The sequence below is a fragment of the Barbus barbus genome (genome assembly GCF_936440315.1).
Source record: "Barbus barbus genome assembly, chromosome: 40".
NCBI classification, from domain to species: Eukaryota; Metazoa; Chordata; class Actinopteri; order Cypriniformes; family Cyprinidae; genus Barbus; species Barbus barbus.
Window position 1 is genome coordinate 12987688 of NC_136718.1, and position 23292 is coordinate 13010979.

A 23292-nucleotide genomic window follows, 5' to 3' on the forward strand; every position below is an offset into this window, starting at 1 on the left:
GAATATATAGGGCACTCAGACAGGTATGTTTAGTGCATTTATTTTGACAGAAGGAAACAAGACACATTTCTATTTCTATGTTTAAATATTACTTGTTCTTCAGACTTTCCTCTCTAAAAGAAAAGAAGTTTCATATTTTTTGTGACCCACATTTGGTTTTTGACCACTGAAAAACAATTTAACAATTTACTCCTGGAGCCATATTTAAATTCCAATATCGCTGGAACTGAGCAATATGTGGCCTTAAAAATGAAGATGCCAAAAGGGAAGTTTGTTAAGACCCAATATCTAATAGCGGCACGACTGGTCTTCAACGAGCCCAAAAGAGCCCATGTCACACCTCTCTTTATCTCCTTACACTGGCTACCGGTTGCGGCTCGCATCAGGTCCAAGAGATGCTTGCATAAAGAACAACAGCACCCGCCTACTTCCACTCACTATTACATATCTACATCCCCTCCAGAAGTCTGAGATCTACGAGTGAGCGATGCCTCGTGGTACCATCACAGAGAGGCTCAAAATCACTTTCCAGAACATTCTCGTTCACTGTTGCTGGCTGGTGGAAGGATCTTCCCACCCCTATCCGGAATGCTGAATCTCTGGCAATTTTCAAGCGACAGCTGAAAACTCATCCTTTTCGACACTACTTGACTTCAACCTAAAAAAAAAAAATCTTTCCCTTTATTTATTCCTTCCCTTTCTAGCTTGTACTTATTTGAACAATACCTGAAACTTGGTATTATGAGCACTTCCTGTGTCTGTTTGCCTCTTTAAGAAGAATCACTTTATGTATTCCCCAGTTATAAGTTGCTTTGGATAAAAGCATCTGCAAAATGACTAAATGTAAATCTAAAAGGGCATTAAGATATCTTTAGTACGTTTTGAGTTACAGGCCTGCAAACTTTGGAGAAAAACTTGAAAAGTGTTCTTGTAAAAGTAACATGATGCTGCCATCTTTCTGAAGTCATTTTTAACCCCCTGTAATTTGTCTCTGAATCTCAGGTGAAAATTGCCATTTTGATACCCCTCTACAAAATAGTGGATTACTCCGTAAATATTCACCCATGACATTTCATATTTTGGCTTTCATCAGAAAAAATATTAGCAAAATAAAAAATTTGAGCCGGGGACCTGGTTGAGTTGATACGGGATGACCTAATACATTTTTAACCCTATAAATATTTAAACATATGAAATATTTTGCTTTAGCATGGTGAGTAGTACATTGTGTGATTGGTTGATACTGTCAACATGTTCCAATCATTCCACAGTATTTCTGCTTAAATTTCATTTGCATAGTTCTCGTTATCTGTCCTTACCTTGTTCAGTGAGCAGCACCTGAGGAGCATAATGTTTCTTAGAATATGTATAAGTTCTCTGTTTCTAAGTTTTCTGTCATTTCTGTTCGCTTTGCCTTTTAAATTTACCCAGCAGCAATTGAATTGCAATGAAAACAAACAATGAACAATACATTTATTACACTATTTATTAAGCTTTGTTATTGTTAGTTAATAAAAATACAGTTGTTCATTGTTCATGCGTTCATAGTGCATTAACTAATGTTAACAAGCACAACTTGTGATTTTAATAATGCATTAGTAAATGCTGAAATTAACATTAACTATGATTAATAAATGCTGTAGAAGTATTGTTCGTTTTAGCTAATGTAGTTAATTAATGAACCTTATTGTAAAGTGTTACCGTCTTGGTAGGAGATAATTATTGCTTGAGTGGATAACAAAGCACATATGTAACTGAAACTAACTTCAATTAAAAAGTTAGTGGAAGGTGAAGGTAGGAAGGTAATAGAATGAGCACATTGCCACAGAAAATTTGATGTAAAATAGACATTTATTACTTTTATAAAACATTTGCAGATGATATCCAGCATCTTCATTGTTTTTCTACCACTGTGCTTGATTGTTAGACACAACTTTTACTTGTTTAAAACGCAGTTACCTAAATAATCTTTATAAAAGAATTTGTTGGTCATACAGTTGATTATATAAAATCTACAACGCCAACAATAAAATATTCAAAAAAGAACAAGAGGTTAATAAAAATCATAAGATCCATTGGATCGGTTCAGAAACATGGAACATGTTCATAGAATATCAATATTGCATCTCAGTATGAGATAAATAATTGCTAACATAGCAGAATCAATTAGCTTGAAGCATAATTTGCCAATGGCAAAAATACAGTGAGATCCAAATATAGGAATACAGGGCAATTGTTCTCTCATGAAAGAGGTAGATCTGAAATAGCATGTTCTCTAATAACAGAGTTAATCGTGGTAGTTCACATTCACATAGAACGGCTTCTACCAGGGTCTCCAGAGCACCAGAGTTTGCTCTTTGCTGCTGCTCTGTGCGGCTGGTGAACTGATCTGAGGCGGCACTCGTGTGTTGTTCTCTGTGTAGGGCTGTGTGTGCAGGAAGTGCTTCAGCAGTCTTCTGTGGGACTCCGTCTGCACTGGACACTGAGAAAGGAAGTTGACGGCCTCCTGCACACATTTGGAGCGTCCGTCACGAGCTGCAGTACAGCTGCTGGCCGAGGGATTCTGGGAGCACTGCTGGTGTCTCAAGAAATCCAGCGTCATCTCCAGGATATCAGCTTTCTCCTGTCTGGAGTCGGGCTGTTGCTTTAGGAACTCTGGACTCAGAAGAGACTTGAGCTTCTCAATGCTGCTGTTGATTCGTTCTCTGCGGATCTTCTCCACTATTGGCTTTCTCAGCTGAGGAAACATTAGGACATGCATTTAGAAACACTCATCCATCATTTATGCCATTTATTTCTCAGAAGAATATATGAATCTGTGGAGCGAGATATGAGATGTTGAATATTTACCTTGTTTGTGAGTGGAAGTTGTTCTCTGCTGATGATTGATCCAGTGATTGTAGGTGCCATGGCTGTGTGTCTTGTGTTCAGTTCTCCGTTAGGATCAGATGTGATCTGAGCTCAACTCTCTCTCCCTCTATTTATACTCCCAAATCTCCACATGAATGTGTGAGTCTGGAGTTTGCTGGAGGTTCTCACAGTCTGCAGCCAATGGGAGCGTTTGGGCCGCCACATGGCTGCTGAAGCCCTTATTGCTCTGACACAATGAGCACATCTCTGGGGAGCAGGTGGAGGGTGGGAGAGTGTGTGAGAAAGTGCAGCCTTGTTGCTCACCATTAGGATTAATTGCTCACAAAGCACGTGCTGTTTATATGAAAGACCTACAACGTAAAATAATGGGTAAAAATTTCTTCCATTTCTCCCTTATTTCTAGAATAATTTACAGAATTATTAAATATCATTATTAATAGTGATTTTAAAAGGTCAAATACAATCATAAGGACAATAAGCAGGTGGTTTCAAATTATTTTTTCTGCCAATAAATAATCAACTACTAATCATTAAAAAAATGATTACACAATAGCAAAAATATTTAGAAAACTATAGTTTCACACCATTTTATTGAATGAATCTATTTATTGAATTCTCATTTCTAAGTAAACATTTATGAGTCCAAACAAGCAAATCTCAATTAGGGACAGTGTCATAAACACCCCTGTGAGGTTTCTATAGAGTCCCTGGACGACTTGCCTAATTGCCTGCAGCAAGGCACACTTCTATTCATCTCTGATGAATGGACAGACTGTGGGAAAGCTGTGGAAAGTGCAGTCCCAGTCCTGAGCTACATCACTTTCAAGACTTCATTCTGAGAGAGGACATCTGAACTGCATCTGAGAGAGTAAACCTGTGGCACGGTACTATCAATATGCTGTCCTGTTTTTTTTTCTTCCCGGAAAATCTTAAGTAAGTCTTTTAATTAAAGGCCAATTAACTCTCATTTTAGGAAATGTTAACACTGTTGATTAAACCAGGAGCTATTCAGCAAAACGTTACAGTTTTTGCAACAAGTAGCCTGCTGAATTGATTCATCAGGCATTATAAGAGAATTATGGCATCTGAAACATGACTGGATATTTTCCACTTAAACTTGAAAATGAAACATTTGTTTTTACAAAAATTAATTAACCATTAAAAATTACCATTAATTTACAAAAAACTTTTGATTCTAAACTATATACTAATAGGTCACTTATCAAATATGCAAACTGCCTGATGGCATCAATCAATTAAACAACAGATATAATTTTAATATAATCAGTTTTTTTAATTATTTTAATATAATCTGCATTTTCACTAGTGGTCTCAGACATACAGTTAATAAAAATGGTGCATACTCTTTTACTGGTTTCTCAGCATCAGATGAGACTTCAAAAGGGGTTTCCACTTTCTCACAAACTTCCTCCCTGTAATACATGCCTCTCCACCTGTCTGTCAGAGACAAGCTCATTGTTTCCCGTGCAATAAATGCCTCACTGAGCATGTGGCAGCCCTCTGCTCCTTTGAGACTTTCGAACGCTCCCATTGGCTGCAGACTGTGAGAACCTCCAGCAAACTCCAGACTCACACATTCATGTGGAGATTTGGGAGTATAAATAGAGGGAGAGAGAGTTGAGCTCAGATCACATCTGATCCTAACGGAGAACTGACCACAAGACACACAGCCATGGCACCTACAATCACTGGATCAATCATCAGCAGAGAACAACTTCCACTCACAAACAAGGTAAATATTCAACATCTCATATCTCGCTCCACAGATTCACATATTCTTCTGAGAAATAAATGGCATAAATGATGGATGAGTGTTTCTAAATGCATGTCCTAATGTTTCCTCAGCTGAGAAAGCCAATGGTGGAGAAGATCCGCAGAGAACGAATCAACAGCAGCATTGAGAAGCTCAAGTCTCTTCTGAGTCCAGAGTTCCTAAAGCAACAGCCCGACTCCAGACAGGAGAAAGCTGATATCCTGGAGATGACGCTGGATTTCTTGAGACGCCAGCAGTGCTCCCAGAATCCCTCGGCCTGCAGCTGTACTGCAGCTCGTGACGGACGCTCCAAATGTGTGCAGGAGGCCGTCAACTTCCTGTCTCAGTGTCCAGTGCAGACGGAGTCCCACAGAAGACTGCTGAAGCACTTCCTGCACACACAGCCCTACACAGACAACAACACACGAGTGCCGCCTCAGATCAGTTCACCAGCCGCACAGAGCAGCAGCAAAGAGCAAACTCTGGTGCTCTGGAGACCCTGGTAGAGCCACCAGCACCTGTATGATTTATCAGACAGAATTCATAATGCCAGTCTGAGATTGGCATGGACTGAAATTCTAACGTAGGAATTGATTTCCGCCTCTGCTGCTTCTGCAGGACCTTTAATCTGCTTTCAGAGAAAGTTTGTGTTTCGTTGAAACTGTATAACCAGTGATATTTGATCAGAATGTACAAAATCATTTGTTGTGTAAAATGATTACTATATTCGTGAAAATTCAGATTTAAACAAACGTTAAAGTCTGATTCAGACGTTTGAGCTCTTGTAGCGCTTTCACCCATTTTGGGTTTATTCTCTCTGCATCTAAAGGATGATGACACTGCTTTCATTCACTGAAAGCTTTTTGTTATATTTCTGTTGTTTGAAACAGATCTAATGCTTCTCTTATTATATGAGAAATATTTTTTCATTTGAAGGAAAGATTTGATTGTGTGTTGAAAGCACAAATTATTCTTTTTAATGTTTACATGTGTTTACATGAATGAGATGTTTCACCTGTAAAGGGCAGTGGTTTATCGTCACTGTTAGTGATTTCAATTTTATTCTTTGTATTCAAAGTCAAGTTCTTACCTTCTTTGAAGGTATCTTGCATTGCACATTGCACTGGCTGAATACTTTTAAATGTCTTTGACATTGTTAATTTCTTCCCAGTTCAAGAGAACTACAGATATAATAACATGAGTTCTTCATGATTGTGAAAACATGTATTGACATATTGTTACTAATGTTGCTTTGTTACTTGAATGTCCTTCAAATTCGAGGCAAATGTTTATTGTCAGATTTGTTCACATGAAGAGCAGCAATCATATTGCTTATGACAAATAAATTGTACAATCAAAGGTTTTGTTTGGTGTTGTCTTATATATTATTCATATTTTTTAATAGAGTCTTATCAAAAACTCCTAACCCTCTTAAGTATTAGTAACAGTTTCTTTCAGGTTTAACATTTCAAGAATTGGGTTGAGAATCAGATCAATTTTAAATTTTTTACAATTTATTTAGTTTTTTAAATATATTAAAATCGAATATAGGTCTAACCACTGAGCCTGACTTGATATAAGTTTCTAGCTCTCAGAAAATGTGCGTATTTACAGTAATTACTTGAGAAATAAATTCATGCATTTTCTTTCCATGCAGGTGCAACTCATATAGTTCTCACAGTAAATGAATATTCATTTTAAAATACAGAGACTGCAACATATAGCACATAGTCTGTTTTACACAAAACTTTGTTTTTGTGTAATTAATAACCCCAAACGCATTACATATCAGCCTACACTGATAAGGAGACTATAGAGGACTGTCTCTGTTTGAAGCCTGACCGATGGGGTAAAGCTGTACTGAGACTCCATTCCCTGGAGTTTTCCCACACTCTGCCCATTCAGAGAACTCAACAATAGTGTTTCATTAAGAGCAATTCAGCACATGGCCATAAGAACTTCAACAGAGACCCACGGGACAGATTCTGCTGAATCATTAGCATTCGTCTTAATTACTGAAAGACATATTTAGGGTATTTGGAGATTACTCTTTTAAAGTTTAAGTCATTGTTATACACATACAACATAGAAAAAGATTGAACTAGATAAAGTTTTATCTGAGTCTGAAACTGCTATTTTAAATTATGGTTATGTCAATTTTAGAGGCATGACTAATGAGAAATACTTTGTAATTCCTACTATTTGCCTCATAGGTGTATAACTTAATGTTTACACTACCATTCAATAGTTAGCGGTCTGTCTTATGTTTGCCAAAGCTGCTATTGTTTGATCAAAAATACAGTAAAAGCAGTAATATTGTGAAATATTATAAAAAAAAATTCTATTTCAATATATTTTCAAATACATTCCTTTGATGAAAAATCTGAATTTTCAGTAAAAAATAAATAAATAAATGTATTAGCCTATTATTATCAATTATTAAAACAGTTTTGTGGTTTAATATATTTGTAGAAATGTCATACATTTTTTTCAGGATTCTTTGATAAATAGAATGATTAAAAGAACCTAATTTATTTGAAACAGAAATATTTTGTAACATTATAAATGTCTTTATGCTCACTTTTGACCAATTTAATGCATTTTTGCTAAATAAGAGTATTATTATTGTTATTATTTAAAAAAAATCTTACTGACCACAAGCATTTGTTTGGTAGTGTATACTTGTGTTTTGCAACCTTTTTTGTCTTATGTACCCCCAAAGTCCCATCAGATCAGAAAGTAATTCATAATAGTTGATTTTATTTAGCATTATCATTATTATTAGTCGCCGGTATTATTTAAGTAAAAAATAATTACTATAATTTTTATATTTGAAAGGAACCGAAAAAAATATGAAATTAATTACAATTAGTTAGTTTTTTTTAACAAAAGTACCCCCAATACACCAAGTACCACAGGAACCTGCCTAAATACAGCCAGGGGTCCACACACGCCTGCTTTATATGAAATCACTCATTTATTTTGAAAAGGGACATCTGAATTACACTGAAAAGATACTCAATGGAACAGTTATTATTAAACTACTTGCACATCCACCAGAAATGAAACCTTATGATAAATCAATTGATTCCCCTCCTGTTGAATAAACACTGAAATATGTTGCATTGTGTTTTGGCGATGGGAATGTTCCACTATTAATGGCACGTGCTTTGTCAAAAATGATCCCAGTGTCACACAACAAATAAAGCTTTAAATGAAGGGTCTCCACTTTCTCACACACTCTCCATCCTTAACACCCACCCCTCCACCTGCTCCCCAGAGACATGCTCATTGTTTCTGGAGCAGTAAGCATGTCATTTAGCATGTGGCGACCCTCTGTTCCTTGTGTCATTAGTCCTCTCCCATTGGCTGCAGACTGTGAGAACCTCCAGCAAACTCCAGACTCACACATTCATGTGGAGATTTGGGAGTATAAATAGAGGGAGAGAGAGTTGAGCACAGATCACATCTGATCCTAACGGAGAACTGAACACAAGACACACAGCCATGGCACCTACAATCACTGGATCAATCATCAGCAGAGAACAACTTCCACTCACAAACAAGGTAAATATTCAACATCTCATATCTCGCTCCACAGATTCACATATTCTTCTGAGAAATAACTGGCATAAATGATGGATGAGTGTTTCTAAATGCATGTCCTAATGTTTCCTCAGCTGAGAAAGCCAATAGTGGAGAAGATCCGCAGAGAACGAATCAACAGCAGCATTGAGAAGCTCAAGTCTCTTCTGAGTCCAGAGTTCCTAAAGCAACAGCCCGACTCCAGACAGGAGAAAGCTGATATCCTGGAGATGACGCTGGATTTCTTGAGACGCCAGCAGTGCTCCCAGAATCCCTCGGCCTGCAGCTGTACTGCAGCTCGTGACGGACGCTCCAAATGTGTGCAGGAGGCCGTCAACTTCCTGTCTCAGTGTCCAGTGCAGACGGAGTCCCACAGAAGACTGCTGAAGCACTTCCTGCACACACAGCCCTACACAGAGAACAACACACGAGTGCCGCCTCAGATCAGTTCACCAGCCGCACAGAGCAGCAGCAAAGAGCAAACTCTGGTGCTCTGGAGACCCTGGTAGAGCCACCAGCACCTGTATGATTTATCAGACAGAATTCATAATGCCAGTCTGAGATTGGCATGGACTGAAATTCTAACGTAGGAATTGATTTCCGCCTCTGCTGCTTATGCAGGACCTTTAATCTGCTTTCAGAGAAAGTTAGTGTTTTGTTGAAACTGTATAACCAGTGATATTTGATCAGAATGTACAAAATCATTTGTTGTGTAAAATGATTACTACATTCGTGAAAATTAAGATTTAAACAAACGTTAAAGTCTTATTCAGACGTTTGCGCTCTTGTAGCTCTTTCAACCATATTGGGTTTATCTTTCACTGCTTTCATTCACTGAAAGCTTTTGATTTATATTTCTGTTTGAAATACATTTTATTCTTCTCTTGTTATATAAGAAATATTTCTTCATTTGAAGGATATTTTATTGTGTGTTGAAAGCACAAATGATTCTTTTTAATGTTTGCATGTGTTTACATGAATGAGACGTTTCCCCTGTAAAGGGCAGTTGTGTATTGTCACTGTTAGTTATTTAAAATTTGTCTTTTAAGGCAATCAAGTTTTTACCTTCTGTGAAGGTGTCTTCTGTGCATTACTTCATACTGAAGTAGAGAATCAAAATAAATTTGAATATATTTCCTGCCTATAATTCCTTGTCCATGAGTGTAACACATCATAGCACATTTGCACACTTTAAAAGTTATTCAAATCTATTATTCAAATCTACTATTTAGTTTAAACTTAATGGTGTGGTACAAGATGCATTTGTAGGTTACTTAAAAAAATATGCTGTAGATGATGTATTTATAAATTCAGATTTATAAGCAAAATTTAAGTGTCTCTAATCAGGTCAAGTTTGCAATTTATTCATGCCGTATTTGACTACTGACCGAGATTACAGAGACTTGCTACTGCCAGTACTTCCACAACATACTGCTGTGAGCATGTAGGAAATCCTGCTGCTGCACATATAATACATATGAATAACCCCATATAGCATATACATAATCACCTCATAGCAGATCTATACAGGTGGAGCTGGGGAAGGTGGAGGGTTTCTGAAGAGCGCTGCCAAACTTCTACAGCAAATGAATGCCAGGTATTTGAATATTGAGCAGTGATCTCATTGGCTACTGATACAGGAGGAAAGCAATCAGCTGAGCCATATGATGATGTCATTAGGTCAGATTGAGTTGGTCCTGTCGGACTGCGACAACTTAGAGTTTCATGCCAGAACTCTATATATGTGTAGAGGAGATCATTTCTTGAGACGACAGCTTCACAATCTCATTCCATTATCACAGGAAATATGATTTCTTCAGATGTAAACAAGAGACAGTCAACAAGACTACAGGGCAAACCATACTATCATAATCAAACTTATTATAAGCATTGTCAGAAAAAAAAGAGGTACAAAAGCTGTCACTGGTGTGTTACCCTTACAAAGGGTACATCTTTGTAGCTTATTTGCTCATAAATGGTGCATATTAGTAAATGCATATATTACCTAAAGTGTACATATTATTACCTAAATGGTAGCACCTCACTGACAGCTTTCGTACCCTTTGAGTGTAGCTGTGATTTCATTTGACTTGACAGATGAAGAACTGACTGCAAATATTCGGATTATATTTTATGTTTAAATGTAGTCACTATAAGGACCATGATGTGCAGATTGACTAAACTGCAATTAAAACATCTTTATAGTGTGCAAAAGTGCTGTGATTTATTTTGATTGATGAAGAAAATTTATTTTCATGTTGCACTTCAATATAAAGTAATACAAATGCAGCACACACCTTCAAAGAAGGTAAGAACTTGACTTTGAATACAAAGAATAAAATTGAAATCACTAACAGTGACGATAAACCACTGCCCTTTACAGGTGAAACATCTCATTCATGTAAACACATGCAAACATTAAAAAGAATCATTTGTGCTTTCAACACACAATAAAATATCCTTCAAATGAAAAAATATTTCTCATATAATAAGAAAAGCATTAGATCTGTTTCAAACAACAGAAATATAACAAAAAGCTTTCAGTGAATGAAAGCAGTGTCATCATCCTTTAGATGCAGAGAGAATAAACCCAAAATGGGTGAAAGAGCTACAAGAGCTCAAACGTCTGAATCAGACTTTAACGTTTGTTTAAATCTGAATTTTCACGAATATAGTAATCATTTTACACAACAAATGATTTTGTACATTCTGATCAAATATCACTGGTTATACAGTTTCAACGAAACACAAACTTTCTCTGAAAGCAGATTAAAGGTCCTGCATAAGCAGCAGAGGCGGAAATCAATTCCTACGTTAGAATTTCAGTCCATGCCAATCTCAGACTGGCATTATGAATTCTGTCTGATAAATCATACAGGTGCTGGTGGCTCTACCAGGGTCTCCAGAGCACCAGAGTTTGCTCTTTGCTGCTGCTCTGTGCGGCTGGTGAACTGATCTGAGGCGGCACTCGTGTGTTGTTGTCTGTGTAGGGCTGTGTGTGCAGGAAGTGCTTCAGCAGTCTTCTGTGGGACTCCGTCTGCACTGGACACTGAGACAGGAAGTTGACGGCCTCCTGCACACATTTGGAGCGTCCGTCACGAGCTGCAGTACAGCTGCAGGCCGAGGGATTCTGGGAGCACTGCTGGCGTCTCAAGAAATCCAACGTCATCTCCAGGATATCAGCTTTCTCCTGTCTGGAGTCGGGCTGTTGCTTTAGGAACTCTGGACTCAGAAGAGACTTGAGCTTCTCAATGCTGCTGTTGATTCGTTCTCTGCGGATCTTCTCCACTATTGGCTTTCTCAGCTGAGGAAACATTAGGACATGCATTTAGAAACACTCATCCATCATTTATGCCATTTATATCTCAGAAGAATATGTGAATCTGTGGAGCGAGATATGAGATGTTGAATATTTACCTTGTTTGTGAGTGGAAGTTGTTCTCTGCTGATGATTGATCCAGTGATTGTAGGTGCCATGGCTGTGTGTCTTGTGTTCAGTTCTCCGTTAGGATCAGATGTGATCTGAGCTCAACTCTCTCTCCCTCTATTTATACTCCCAAATCTCCACATGAATGTGTGAGTCTGGAGTTTGCTGGAGGTTCTCACAGTCTGCAGCCAATGGGAGCGTTTGGGCCGCCACATGGCTGCTGAAGCCCTTATTGCTCTGACACAATGAGCACATCTCTGGGGAGCAGGTGGAGGGGCGTTTAAGAGGGATAAAGACTGATTCAGCTAGTGGCCTGTGAATGTGGGAAATTTGTGACCTCGTAAAGTGATCTAAGTGACTGGCAAGTCGCTTCAGTCTTTAAAGCACAGTTTATTGTGTTCTTCACACTAAGGCACAAAATTGTCCCATTGTCTCTTGGGAGTTAGAAATGAGCCTGAAGGTATATACGGTATGTTTTACAAATTATTCAAAGGAAAAGAATTGTGCCACATACATATTTATATTTATTTAGTTAGTTAGTTAGGTACTTTGTTATTATTCTAGGTATAATTATGACATGTTTCACATAAAAGCAACAAATAAATATAACAATGAATATAACAAATATATAAATATTATTTATTTAATTTCATTTATTTTTTTATTTGGTGTTTTTCAAGCTTATGCCATGGCAAACTAAAGTACAATGTCTGAAGTGTGTACAGGCTCTTTTCCTCTCAGCTTTATGAGGTCTGGGCAGCACACTTCTGTCTTGGCACACTCTCCCCACACATACTTAAGACACTTCCAGCTGTCTGGCCTGCTGTCTGCTGGCGACTCTCGGTCACACGCTCCACTCAGTGAGAACCTGGGAGCGCTTGTGCGGCACGGCTTCCCACACTTATTCACTGACACTGATCCCACCGATAAAAGAAGTGTGGCCCATTACACAATGTCAGAGTGGCCCTGCCTCCCACTTCCCAGAGCTCTCTGTTCTCACAGCACCTCCCATGCAGCCAGGCTCGCCATCTGGAAGCATCATTCAATTACCACCCTTAAACAACAGCGTCCCGGCCCTAGAGTGCACAATACAGGCTATATCAGATAACATCATCTGCTCATTCTAACATTTTTTTTTTTTTTTTTACAGAATTGGGTCATAATGCGATTAATCTTATATTCAGTGATACAATTGTTTTATTATTTTTTTTTTTAGTGACATACTGCCAAGTATGGTGACCCATACTCGGAATTCGTGCTCTGCATTTAACCCATCCAACGTGCACACACACAGCAGTGAACACACACACACCGTGAACACACACCCGGAGCAGTGGGCAGCCATTTATGCTGCGGCGCCCGGGGAGCAGTTGGGGGTTCGGTGCCTTGCTCAAGGGCACCTCAGTCGTGGTATTGAGGGTGGAGAGAGCGCTGGACATTCACTCCCCCCACCTACAATCCCTGCCGGCCGGAGACTCGAACCCGCAATATATATATATATATTGCTATCAACTTTTGTGTTGAGTTTCACTTGTTTTAGAGCTGTGAACAAAATAAACCATCATTGTATATAAAATGAATGAATGAACAAACGAATATAACTAAATTAATTAATTAATTAAATATTTGATGTTAACTGTCTAAATATTTAATCTCTTTGCCATCAACTTGTAGGCTGAGTTTTGCTTTCTTGTAGTATTTCTGGGCAGATGTTTAAGTGCACATTCCCACACATTATTGGCTGACAGCATGAATGAGGTCAATGCTAATTCACATGCTCACTGCGGCTCTTTTAGGAATGTCTCAGTCCTTGACTGACAGACAAAATAAAACCCACCTGCTCATTTGGTTTTTAGGGCCTTGGCATTAATTATTTAAACAATCCTCTCTTGCACTATTGTCATACTGCAGTTTCCTGATTGGTTAAAAAGTGTGAGAACTTACATCTCATTAAATTCAGTGAGGCTGCATATAAATTCAACCCAAGGGGAAGAGAAAAGTCAATGCATTTTACTTCTCGACACGGCACACTGAGGAACGACCCAGTCCTTCACCATGAGAGACCTGCAGAAAACGTAAGTTACCAAATAGTCATGCAATGAAGTTATTGTTGCAGTTATCTTCAAGCCTCTGAATTGAATGTAACTCATGTAAATGTTTTCTTGTCTCTTAGGTGTAAAATGATGAGTCTGGAGAGGAAATGCTCAGATGGTGTGGAGCAGATTATGGGTGTTCTGGAGCACCGGCTGCACAATGGTGTCTCTCCCACTGACCTTTGGGGAAAAACTGTCTCTTTCTTCACCCCAAAGAAGACCTTGCTCTTCCACAACGGATACTCCAAGTATTCGAGGGAGACACTTCGCTTATTCCCAGACTCAGCAGAAGATGTGGCTCCTCTGTGTTTTCAGTGACAAGAAGCAGTGCCATGGAAGAGAAGGAAATGCATTTACCAAATCTTGGTCTGCTGAAAGAAGTGATGAACTGAACTCACCCTGTGTACTTGAAATGGAGGCATAGTTCTCCTATCTTTTTTTCCCCAGCAGCATATTAATGAAGAAAAGTCTTTTGTAAAGACTAAATGGAAAAATGAAAAGAAATGAATGCTGCCCTGAGGGGATTTTTTATTGGTCTAAATGGATCTTATGTTGGGATTTGTTGTAATATCAACAATTGTAGGTAATTGCTGTGATGCAATATACAAAGAAAAAACATATTCAGAATTCAACATTAAGGATATGTTGAATTATAAACTTAAAATTAAAATTATATTCCTTAATAAAAAGGAATGTCTTGAATGCTGTTTATGCAAAAGATTATGTTAGTCTTGATTACTTCAGAATATTCAAATTTCACGTTTGACTGAAAATAAAAATCTTTTTTATATATATAAAAATCAATTTCCTGTGTATTATTTGCATCCGTTTCAGCTTTACTAAATAGTATATTATTCACGTTTAGTTGTTGTCAAGTCATGCTGTGTGAATTCAGTAACAAAGTGTCAAAGCTAGACTAAAGTACAAATTAATTAACGCCTTAAGAAGGTATTGAATTCATAAAATCATTGCATTAAATGTTGCAGGCATTGCTAAAAATGAATATCTTCCTTTTTTGTGTTTCCCTTTGCAAATAACTAAATCGATTTTTGAAATCAAGAGTCATTTACTTGAGATGCAAAGTGAAAAACAAAATTAAATGAGTTTATGCTTAAAACAAGAACAAATATCTGTCAATGGGTTTTTCCCCTTTGAAATAAATCTTACATTTTAATTAAGATTTTTCTAAACCCATTAGCAGATATCTGTTCTTGTTTTAATCTTACCCCCCCCCCCCCCCCACCCACCCCTTTTAAATTAATTTAACAGAAAATAAGACTTCTTATTTCATCTCATTTAGCTCCTCAAATAAATGTAATGTGTGAATTTGCACTAGAAAACAAGTCAAAAGAACACACGGTGTGATCAAAAGTTACTGTAAAAGTACTTTCATGTTCTAGTGGTTGGGACCTGAGATGTTTAAGTCTTAAACATTTTTGTGTGTGTAAAATTAATTAAAAAATAATATAGATCCACTGGAAGTTAGGCTATTTGCAAAATTGGATATGCTGCTAATACATATTGTATGCTCCATAGACATTTACATTTAGAGAAGATAAATGTGTTATGTTATACTGGCGCATTGGACTCCTTTAAATGTATTACTTAAAATGTCTTTACTTGGTCTTAAATTTACCTTTATTAAATCTGCAGAAACCCAAAATAATATTACCGAAGCTGTTCTGTACTGCCACCTTGCGGCCCCCAAGAGTTACTACAATGACATTCATTTTGGGATCTGTGTGTTATATTAGTTAAATGTTACTTAACAAAAGACGTCATTGTTATAGACAGCAAGGACATTTAATATATTTAAGGAAACTTCACACATATATGACAGTGTTTTAGTTGCCTCGAAATAAATGTAATTTTAACCCAAATCCTCACAGTTTGTTGTTCATGGCGATTTACACTGGGCGAAGCTCAACAGATCACTGTGTTCCAGAGTGTGTCGAGCCTAAATTGGTTCATCTCAGCGGTGTGTGATGCACTTTCATTAAAAAACAGGAGCAGGAGTGGGGCGGTTGATTTATTGCCTCCTGCTGAGGGGCAGCACACGTGCATTCCTCTGGAGAGGCGAGCAACTAATTCAGCTGCTGTTCCACTGGACCCCAAAACCTCCACCTCCACATTACTACTGTCATCCACCAATCACTCTCTGGGTTTCTGGCCTGGTTTCTTTATATGATCAAACCCCTGGGAGATGTACTGAGAATGAACCCCTCCCAGTTTAATCACACTTACAAGAATGCAGTGGGTCAGAACAGAACAGCAGTAATGTAGTTCAGAAATATCTTTCAGTGCATGGCCAAGACATGGCATTTTTAAATTTCACAGTTCAGTGCGCTATAATTTAGATGTTAGACGTAGGACTGTCCAAATTACACACTTTCCGCGCGGCGTTACTATAATTAATTGCTAGCTATATAGGCTAGGTCCTGCTAATTACAATGAATTATTAGGCATGCATTGCTTTCTGTAATGCCTGATTTTAATTAGTCTGTTGCGGTACTGAACGTTTTAAAATTTTGTCTTATGGCAGCAGCTAAATTAAATATTTCCACACACCTGCGCTACTTTAATGTAATTTATATTACTCCGCGGTTTCGCTCTTGTCATATCAGTAATAAAACGTAAAATAGCGCCATCTAGCGACTTAAATTAATTGATATTTTTGGCCCTGAAGATGCACAGTAGGCTGTTCATTTTAATACATGGATTGTAAACATAGAACGAGATCAACAACGAAAATAATTAACCAGCAAATGAGATACAAAGGGCTGGAAGAGAAAGGAAAAATAGGATTAATATCTGACTGAATCACGGATTAATAATAATAGGCTATAAAAATGTATTTTAATATGTTCGCTTTTGCTATGGAAGATTGTCCCTTAGCAGAAGTTTTATATTAATCTACAAGTAGGCTGAAATAATAACGATATGTTATAAAATATGAATTTAACTCAAATAATGTTTGTAGCTATAGCCTAGCCTAATTGAAGACTAATTTAAACATAGGCTATAGGCGATGAAATGTTACTAAATTTTGAATGATAACTGATAAAGGATATTGATAACTGAACATTGCAAACACTCATAGGCCTATATTCTATAAATTCACACAATTAGTTCCTAAATATATAGCCACATTTATTATAATATATTTAATATATAGCCTTAATGTATAGCCACATATAACACATTTCACTGGGTACAGTATTAAACATTCGCCAGCACATTTCCTAAAACCTAAACCACATCTAGACCATTGGTTGAGTCAGTGTGATGAGATGAGAGCGCTTCTTTTGTTCAGGTATTTAGGTTAGGCGACGCCCGCGACTCGCAGTCTACAGTGAGAGCTCGAGACTGTCCTCCACAACTCACACACACACACACACACACACACGCACACACACACACGCACACACAGCGCGCGCGCTCATTGTGGGCTGACTGCAACCAGAGAGAACGTAGCACACACCGGAGAACAGGTATTCTTTTCTCTTGAATGTTTGTTATTGTTCTCTATTCATTATTGAGCTGCTTTATGAGGCAAAGGTAAACAATGCATTTGTATTAAAACTATTATCTATCAGATGTTAATTCATGATTGTAGCTATATATGCATTAAGTCATTGTGTTAACGGTATTAGGCTTTCTCAGAAATTGTTTAAATGTATTTATTGCCAAAGTATTATATGACATGGATATTACATTTGCCTCTAAAGTGAATAGTTTTGCGATACTCCTAAGTAGGAAAAGTGGAGTCTCTGTATAAGGAAGAACAAGCCCAGATTCCCCAATGAATTAATCATGTCACTGTTTACACAGACTAATGAGAGAGAGGGGTGAAGCTTTGATATTTTTAGGCTCCTGAGCAGCATTGGCGTGCACAGCATGGGATCCTGAAATTAATAAAGATAATATGAACACATGATCAGCTGCATATGCAGAATTTGAATAATTCAATGCATTATGGCAAGCCGTTTTGACTTTTATTTATTCTCAGGATATGAATTCTTGATATCAACAATTCAGTTTTTACTAGTTAAAATGTTCATTCTTGATATCAAGAATTAAATTGTTTTTATCTGTAATTGTATTTTCACTAGTTAAATGTCACCATAGGCTGCCATTTAAAATCAACTGTTGATATCAAGAATCAATTTCTTACTAGTTGAAATTCCAATTTCACATATCAGAAATACAATTATTACAAGTAAAAATGTCTATTCTTGATATCAATTTAGTTCTTGATATCAACAATTTAATTGTCACTAGTGACAATGTTAATTTCTGATATCAAGAATTAAATAGTTGATATCAGAAATTACCCTCCCAATTGTTGATATCAGAAATACATTTTCAGATAGCCTATCAGAAATGAACATTGTCACTAGTGAAAACTGAATTGTTGATATCAAGAATTCATATCCTGAGAAGGAATAAAAGTAAAAACGGCTTGCCATAAATGCATAAGAAACAGAGAGACACTATCGGTTTCATTTTCTGGTAAATTATGCTGCGCTTCAAAGAGAAATGTGTTATTGCAACAAATTTCAAATGATTGCATTTTCTTTTTATGGTATATGGGTTAGCCTTTGTGAAAAACTTTCCTGAAGTTTTAGTGCCTCCAGCAATTTGTAATGTTCTCATAAAACTGAGCTGCCATATATGATGATTTTACACCAACATCTGAAAAAGTTCAACTAAACTGAATCACTTTCCTGTAAATCTTTCAATTTCTTCAAGCTTTATCTATAGCATCCAAATCATAAGCTCTCGGTTAAATCTCCAAGTTTTGCCGTTATGCAGCAGCAGTCTGGAAATGTTGGATTTGTCACAACTCTAGTCTGTCAGTACATGAAAGCTAAATTCGCTTGTTTAATTAGTCACACTCATCTGCTCAGTGTGTATAATCCATTTTCTGAGGATAAAAATCCCTTGGCTAGGATCAGTTCTCTTCATCCTCATCTCTAAGATGCTTAGAAAAATTAGTTAGAGTGAATGCGCTTACATGTCTGTTTTGAATATTATATTGTAATAAGTCAGATAGGGAATATAACGCTCCTAAACTCCCCCAGACACCATTACTTATGAAGAATCTTTGCACAACATATATTCAGTGCTGTGCAGTGGTGTCAAGATCAAAGACCCAATGTAGAGCCTGGCACGACTCCCAAAGCACTGCAAATGTTCACAAAAAGAAGAGCAACATAACATCAAATGGTCTGTCAAGCTGCTTTGCTTTGGTTTATTTCAAGACATTATTTTTCCTTTTCGGTGTGCGTTGAGTCCGACAAGCTTGTGGTGAGACCAGGTGGTTTTTTGAAGATCTGATGTGTGAACAGAGGGAATTTTCTGCCCATCTGCATTTAGCTGTCTCAAAGCCAGTAACTCAATCTAAATTCATTTATATTTTGTACTGTGACACATCACTTAAAATAAGAACAGATTTTTGGAGACGATTATATTATGGCATTATATTACAGACTCCTTGTTCACTGCATTTTATCAGGCCATATTCATCTTTATATTAATACATTTTACATAAATATATAAAATATTATTATAGAAAATTATTTATTCCTGTGATGGTAAAAGCTGAATACTCAGCAGCCATTACTCCAGACTTCCGTGTTACATGATCATTCAGAAATCATTTTAAAATGCTGATTTTGTGCTCAAAAAACATGTCTTATTATTATCAGTTTTGACTCTTGTGCTTTTTTTTCAGGATTCTTTGAAAGTTCAAAAGAGCATAAAGAAATAAATAACATTCTAAATGTCTTTACTGTCACTTTTGATCGGTCTAATAATGCATCCTTGTTAAATAAAAGAAAGAATTCATTCTAAAAAAAAAAAATCTTACTCACCCAAAAGTGAATGAATGAGTTTGAATGGTAGTATATAGTGATTCATTATTGTTTAATGCTGTATTATTTATTAATCTTTTCTACTCTTAGAATGGTGGCTTTATGTTGGTATTTTGGCTCGTTTCTCCTCCTTGACTTGGTGACCATGACACTGAGCACCAAAACGGGCCACAATTCAGACATGGAAGTCTTCAGAGACAATGTCATTATCCCACCCAGGCCAGAGGCATCCATACATCAACACAGTCATCACAGGAAGCACAGAGGTCAAAAGGAGAGGGTGACAGCAGGTCAGCTCAGAAAGAGGCCCCACATTACTGTGTTCCACACCCAAAATGAAGGGCCAGACCTGGAGGGCCTCAGTCCCGTCCGCTTAGAGATGGAGCCAGATAAAAAACGGATAATCACTCCGAAAAAGAGAACCTCCATGGGGTTTGATTCTTTAATTCCAGAGCAAATTAATATTTCTCCTGGTGCTGAGACTCCAGAGAAGGTAATAAAACGTCCCACTGGTCGCAATATTTTTGGAGGGCACATCGTTAGGACTCATGATGAAGGTAAAAAGAAACTTTCCAAAGTAAAACTCCTTTATAACTGTCCTGCCATTTCTTAATAATCTACTTGGCATTTTCTTTGCATAGGGTCTCTGGCATTAGGGAAGAAACTGAGGGTTTCTTATAAAAACTCCTTTGGGAGTCCCACAGAGCCAGTGTTCCCTGCAGCCACCGTTGGCTCCTTCATATTGCCTGTCACTGCAGCAGACGGTGGGGAGCCCGCCACAAAGCCAACCCCCTCCAGGAAACCACAGGTAACCATCATCTAGCTGTTCAGTCTTTTCAATCACACTGATTAAAAAAATATCTCAGCTTCTCATTTATCAGTGTCTAGAAACAAGCGTAATAAAATTGAATCCCAGAGACCTACATTATGAAGGATAATAGGTTCATGCCATCAATTAAATCCACACATTTCCTTGTTTATTCAACAATTCAACAATTTCTTGTTTATTGGCTCAAAAGGTATAACACATACCACCATAATTTGTTTAATTGAAGTGATTTCTGGTCACATGAAAAAGTGTAATTTCAACACTTCATGTAGTGACATGAATACTGAATATGTTGTTTTGTACCTCAGGTCAGAAGTTATTCAGGTGGAGATGTAACACCCACTTTCGACATGGCATTCTTTGTCTGGACTGATTATGAAGATATGAGGCCTCCACACAAAAAACAATTTTCTAAGAAGCGAGGTAGATCAATATTTCAGACCCATTGTTTCTGTATTTAAGTGTGACTTGAGATAATTTGTGCATGTTTTGTAATGTGTGCTATATCGTTTATCAGAATAATGTGTATTGCTTTACATTTGGGACCACAGGAATGAACCATTTAGGGCTATTAGGCAAATTTTTCCACATACCTCATTAGTCCCTGCATGGAAAACATCAAGTGTCAAATGCCCTAATATGCAAGTAATTGTTATTAAGATGTTTTAACTTCTGGTGTCTGTTGTGAGGTGTTGGTGAATTACTATACTCGTAGCACAATTGCTCTATTTCTACCCAGGTTTTGACAAACAGGCCACAAAAAGCCCGAGCACTGAACTTGTGACACTTACATCAGATAAGAGCTGCAAACATCACCTAGATTGTCTGCCAGGTGACTTTTCCCACATGCATTAACACGAGTCCCTTATACTATATTTTATCTGTTATCTTTGTAATTTGAGTAATTATAATGTTATATATTACCACTCAGAATATTTTTTAATGATACTTTTATTCAGCAAGAACATAGTAAACTGATCAAAAGTGACAGTAAAGCCATTTTATGATACAAAAGATTTCTATTTCAAATAAATGCTGCTCCCTTTAACATATCTGTATCATAGCTGTTTCATATTAATCAAATAATGCTTCTTGAGCACCAGTTCATCATATTAGAATGATTTCTGAAGGATCATGTGACACTGAAGACTGGAGTAATGATGCTGAAAATTCAGCCTTGTCCACAGGAATATACTACCCTTTAAAATATATTCAAATAGAAAATTGTAATAATATTTCACAATATTACTGTTTTTACTGTATTTTTGACCAAATAAATTCAGCCTTGGTGAGCGCAAGAGACTTCTTTCAAAAACATGAAAAATATGACCAGTCATTTTGAAAAGTAGTATAATTCAATGTAATTTGATTAAGTCAAATAAATGACGACACCATTTTTACCTTTTTTTTCATGAACTTTTTCAGGGTCTTGCTGCAACCTCAGAACACGTGTATGTGAGCTTCACAACCGCGGCTTCAACAACAAGTGCTATGATAGCTGCATGTGTGAGGAAGGTGAGCAAATGTTTTTGGACTGATTGTTACTCATCCTGACAAAACAGAAACCATATTTAAAATGATCCTTCCCTGTTTTTACAGGGCTTCGGTGCTATGCTAAATTACACAGGCATTACCGCATCACACGCAAAAAGGGACAATGTGTTGATCCTGAGGGTATAAGCTTAAACCGTGGCATGTTCATTACGGTTTGAATGAGGCAGGAGAATTTGTCATATTTTCCTTTCCAAATGCATGTGATTATATTTTCCACTGTGTTGGAACATTTTATATTCATCCTTGTCCATGTTCATGTATATCCTATGATTGCTTTCTTAAATTGTTTCCAAAATTTGTAAAACAGCAATATTTTGGGAATGCATAAGACTGATTATGATATTTGCAGGAGAAGATATTATGTATACCTGCAAGGCCAATTGATTCAAATGAATGAAAATAGAGCTACTGTGTGTATATGTGTGATATTAAGATTGAGAGATATGTCATTGTGAAACAAACAAAAAAAATGTATTCATTGAAAGTTATTGCATGTAGAAGTAAGTAATTTGTATTAAGTGTTCATGTGTGGTTGAGTGTTGAGTTATAGATCAACTTGACTTGAGCATGCAAAGACTGTCTATTTAATGATGTACCTGCAACGTCTGCCAGGTCCCCAGCTTCCAATTGGACAAGCAGCTTTGGAATGAGAAGGACACAAGGGGGATCTCCATCTCAAATCATTAAACCATTAAGTCTTCCTTTCAGCTCAAATCTGAATGACTTCACAACTGCTTGTGCTATGCTACAATAATGCTTTTCATCATGCTCATTGAGAGCCATGCAATTGTTATTATAGAAGAAACATTGTGCTTTGCTGATTTGACACTGGCAGTATGTTTTGTAGTATTCATCATCTAAATTCCACACATTACAGCTGTAGATTAATACATCATTCTTTATTTTATCAAGCGTACATGGGTTGCTGATTAAAAACAGGACCCTTTTCCATATCTTGAGTGAATCATGATTTTGGTTTTATTACTTTATTAGTAAATTGTACAATGTACATGATTAAAAATACTTTCATTAAAATGCATCATGTAATTATAAACTTTTTTTTTTTTTTTGCAAAATTGGTTTCTTAATTTATTGTTTCCTCACCAAGAAACTGATTGTGCCAATATGTTGTCAATAATGTGTGTACGTTTTGTCAATTTGTATGGTTATACAGAAATATATTACATATTAATATTATTGTAATATGTATTATCTATTATAATGAGCTGCAAAATTGGTGTTATAAAATTATAATATAATTAAATTCGCACATCAGGATAAAT

The 23292-nt window shown here is 36.9% G+C and overlaps 5 protein-coding genes across 5 annotated transcripts; 3 read left to right on the forward strand and 2 right to left on the reverse strand.

Annotated features, from left to right (window-relative positions):
• Positions 1-1835: 1835 nt before the first annotated feature.
• On the reverse strand, positions 1836-2951 carry LOC306859943 (transcription factor HES-5-like). Its single transcript, XM_079401366.1, has 2 exons — positions 2851-2951; positions 1836-2737 (listed from the first exon to the last, which is right to left on the reverse strand). Exons 1-2 carry the CDS (start codon positions 2908-2910, stop codon positions 2324-2326), a joined length of 474 nt encoding a protein of 157 aa, XP_079257492.1. The 5' UTR covers positions 2911-2951; the 3' UTR covers positions 1836-2323.
• A 1572-nt stretch (positions 2952-4523) lies between these two features.
• LOC306859944 (transcription factor HES-5-like) lies at positions 4524-6001 on the forward strand. The gene is made up of 2 exons (XM_079401367.1): positions 4524-4624; positions 4738-6001. Exons 1-2 carry the CDS (start codon positions 4565-4567, stop codon positions 5149-5151), a joined length of 474 nt encoding a protein of 157 aa, XP_079257493.1. The 5' UTR covers positions 4524-4564; the 3' UTR covers positions 5152-6001.
• A 2151-nt stretch (positions 6002-8152) lies between these two features.
• LOC306859620 (transcription factor HES-5-like) lies at positions 8153-8739 on the forward strand (the record flags this gene model as incomplete). Its single annotated transcript, XM_079400736.1, has 2 exons — positions 8153-8212; positions 8326-8739. The coding sequence occupies 2 exons, from the start codon at positions 8153-8155 to the stop codon at positions 8737-8739; spliced, it is 474 nt and encodes a 157-aa protein (XP_079256862.1).
• A 1694-nt stretch (positions 8740-10433) lies between these two features.
• On the reverse strand, positions 10434-11748 carry LOC306859779 (transcription factor HES-5-like). Its single transcript, XM_079401031.1, has 2 exons — positions 11648-11748; positions 10434-11534 (listed from the first exon to the last, which is right to left on the reverse strand). The coding sequence occupies exons 1-2, from the start codon at positions 11705-11707 to the stop codon at positions 11121-11123; spliced, it is 474 nt and encodes a 157-aa protein (XP_079257157.1). The 5' UTR covers positions 11708-11748; the 3' UTR covers positions 10434-11120.
• A 5443-nt stretch (positions 11749-17191) lies between these two features.
• On the forward strand, positions 17192-23079 carry LOC306859198 (draxin-A-like). The gene is made up of 7 exons (XM_079400103.1): positions 17192-17241; positions 19717-20183; positions 20268-20434; positions 20764-20878; positions 21195-21287; positions 21881-21970; positions 22055-23079. The coding sequence occupies exons 2-7, from the start codon at positions 19718-19720 to the stop codon at positions 22165-22167; spliced, it is 1044 nt and encodes a 347-aa protein (XP_079256229.1). The 5' UTR covers positions 17192-17241; position 19717; the 3' UTR covers positions 22168-23079.
• Positions 23080-23292: the final 213 nt, after the last annotated feature.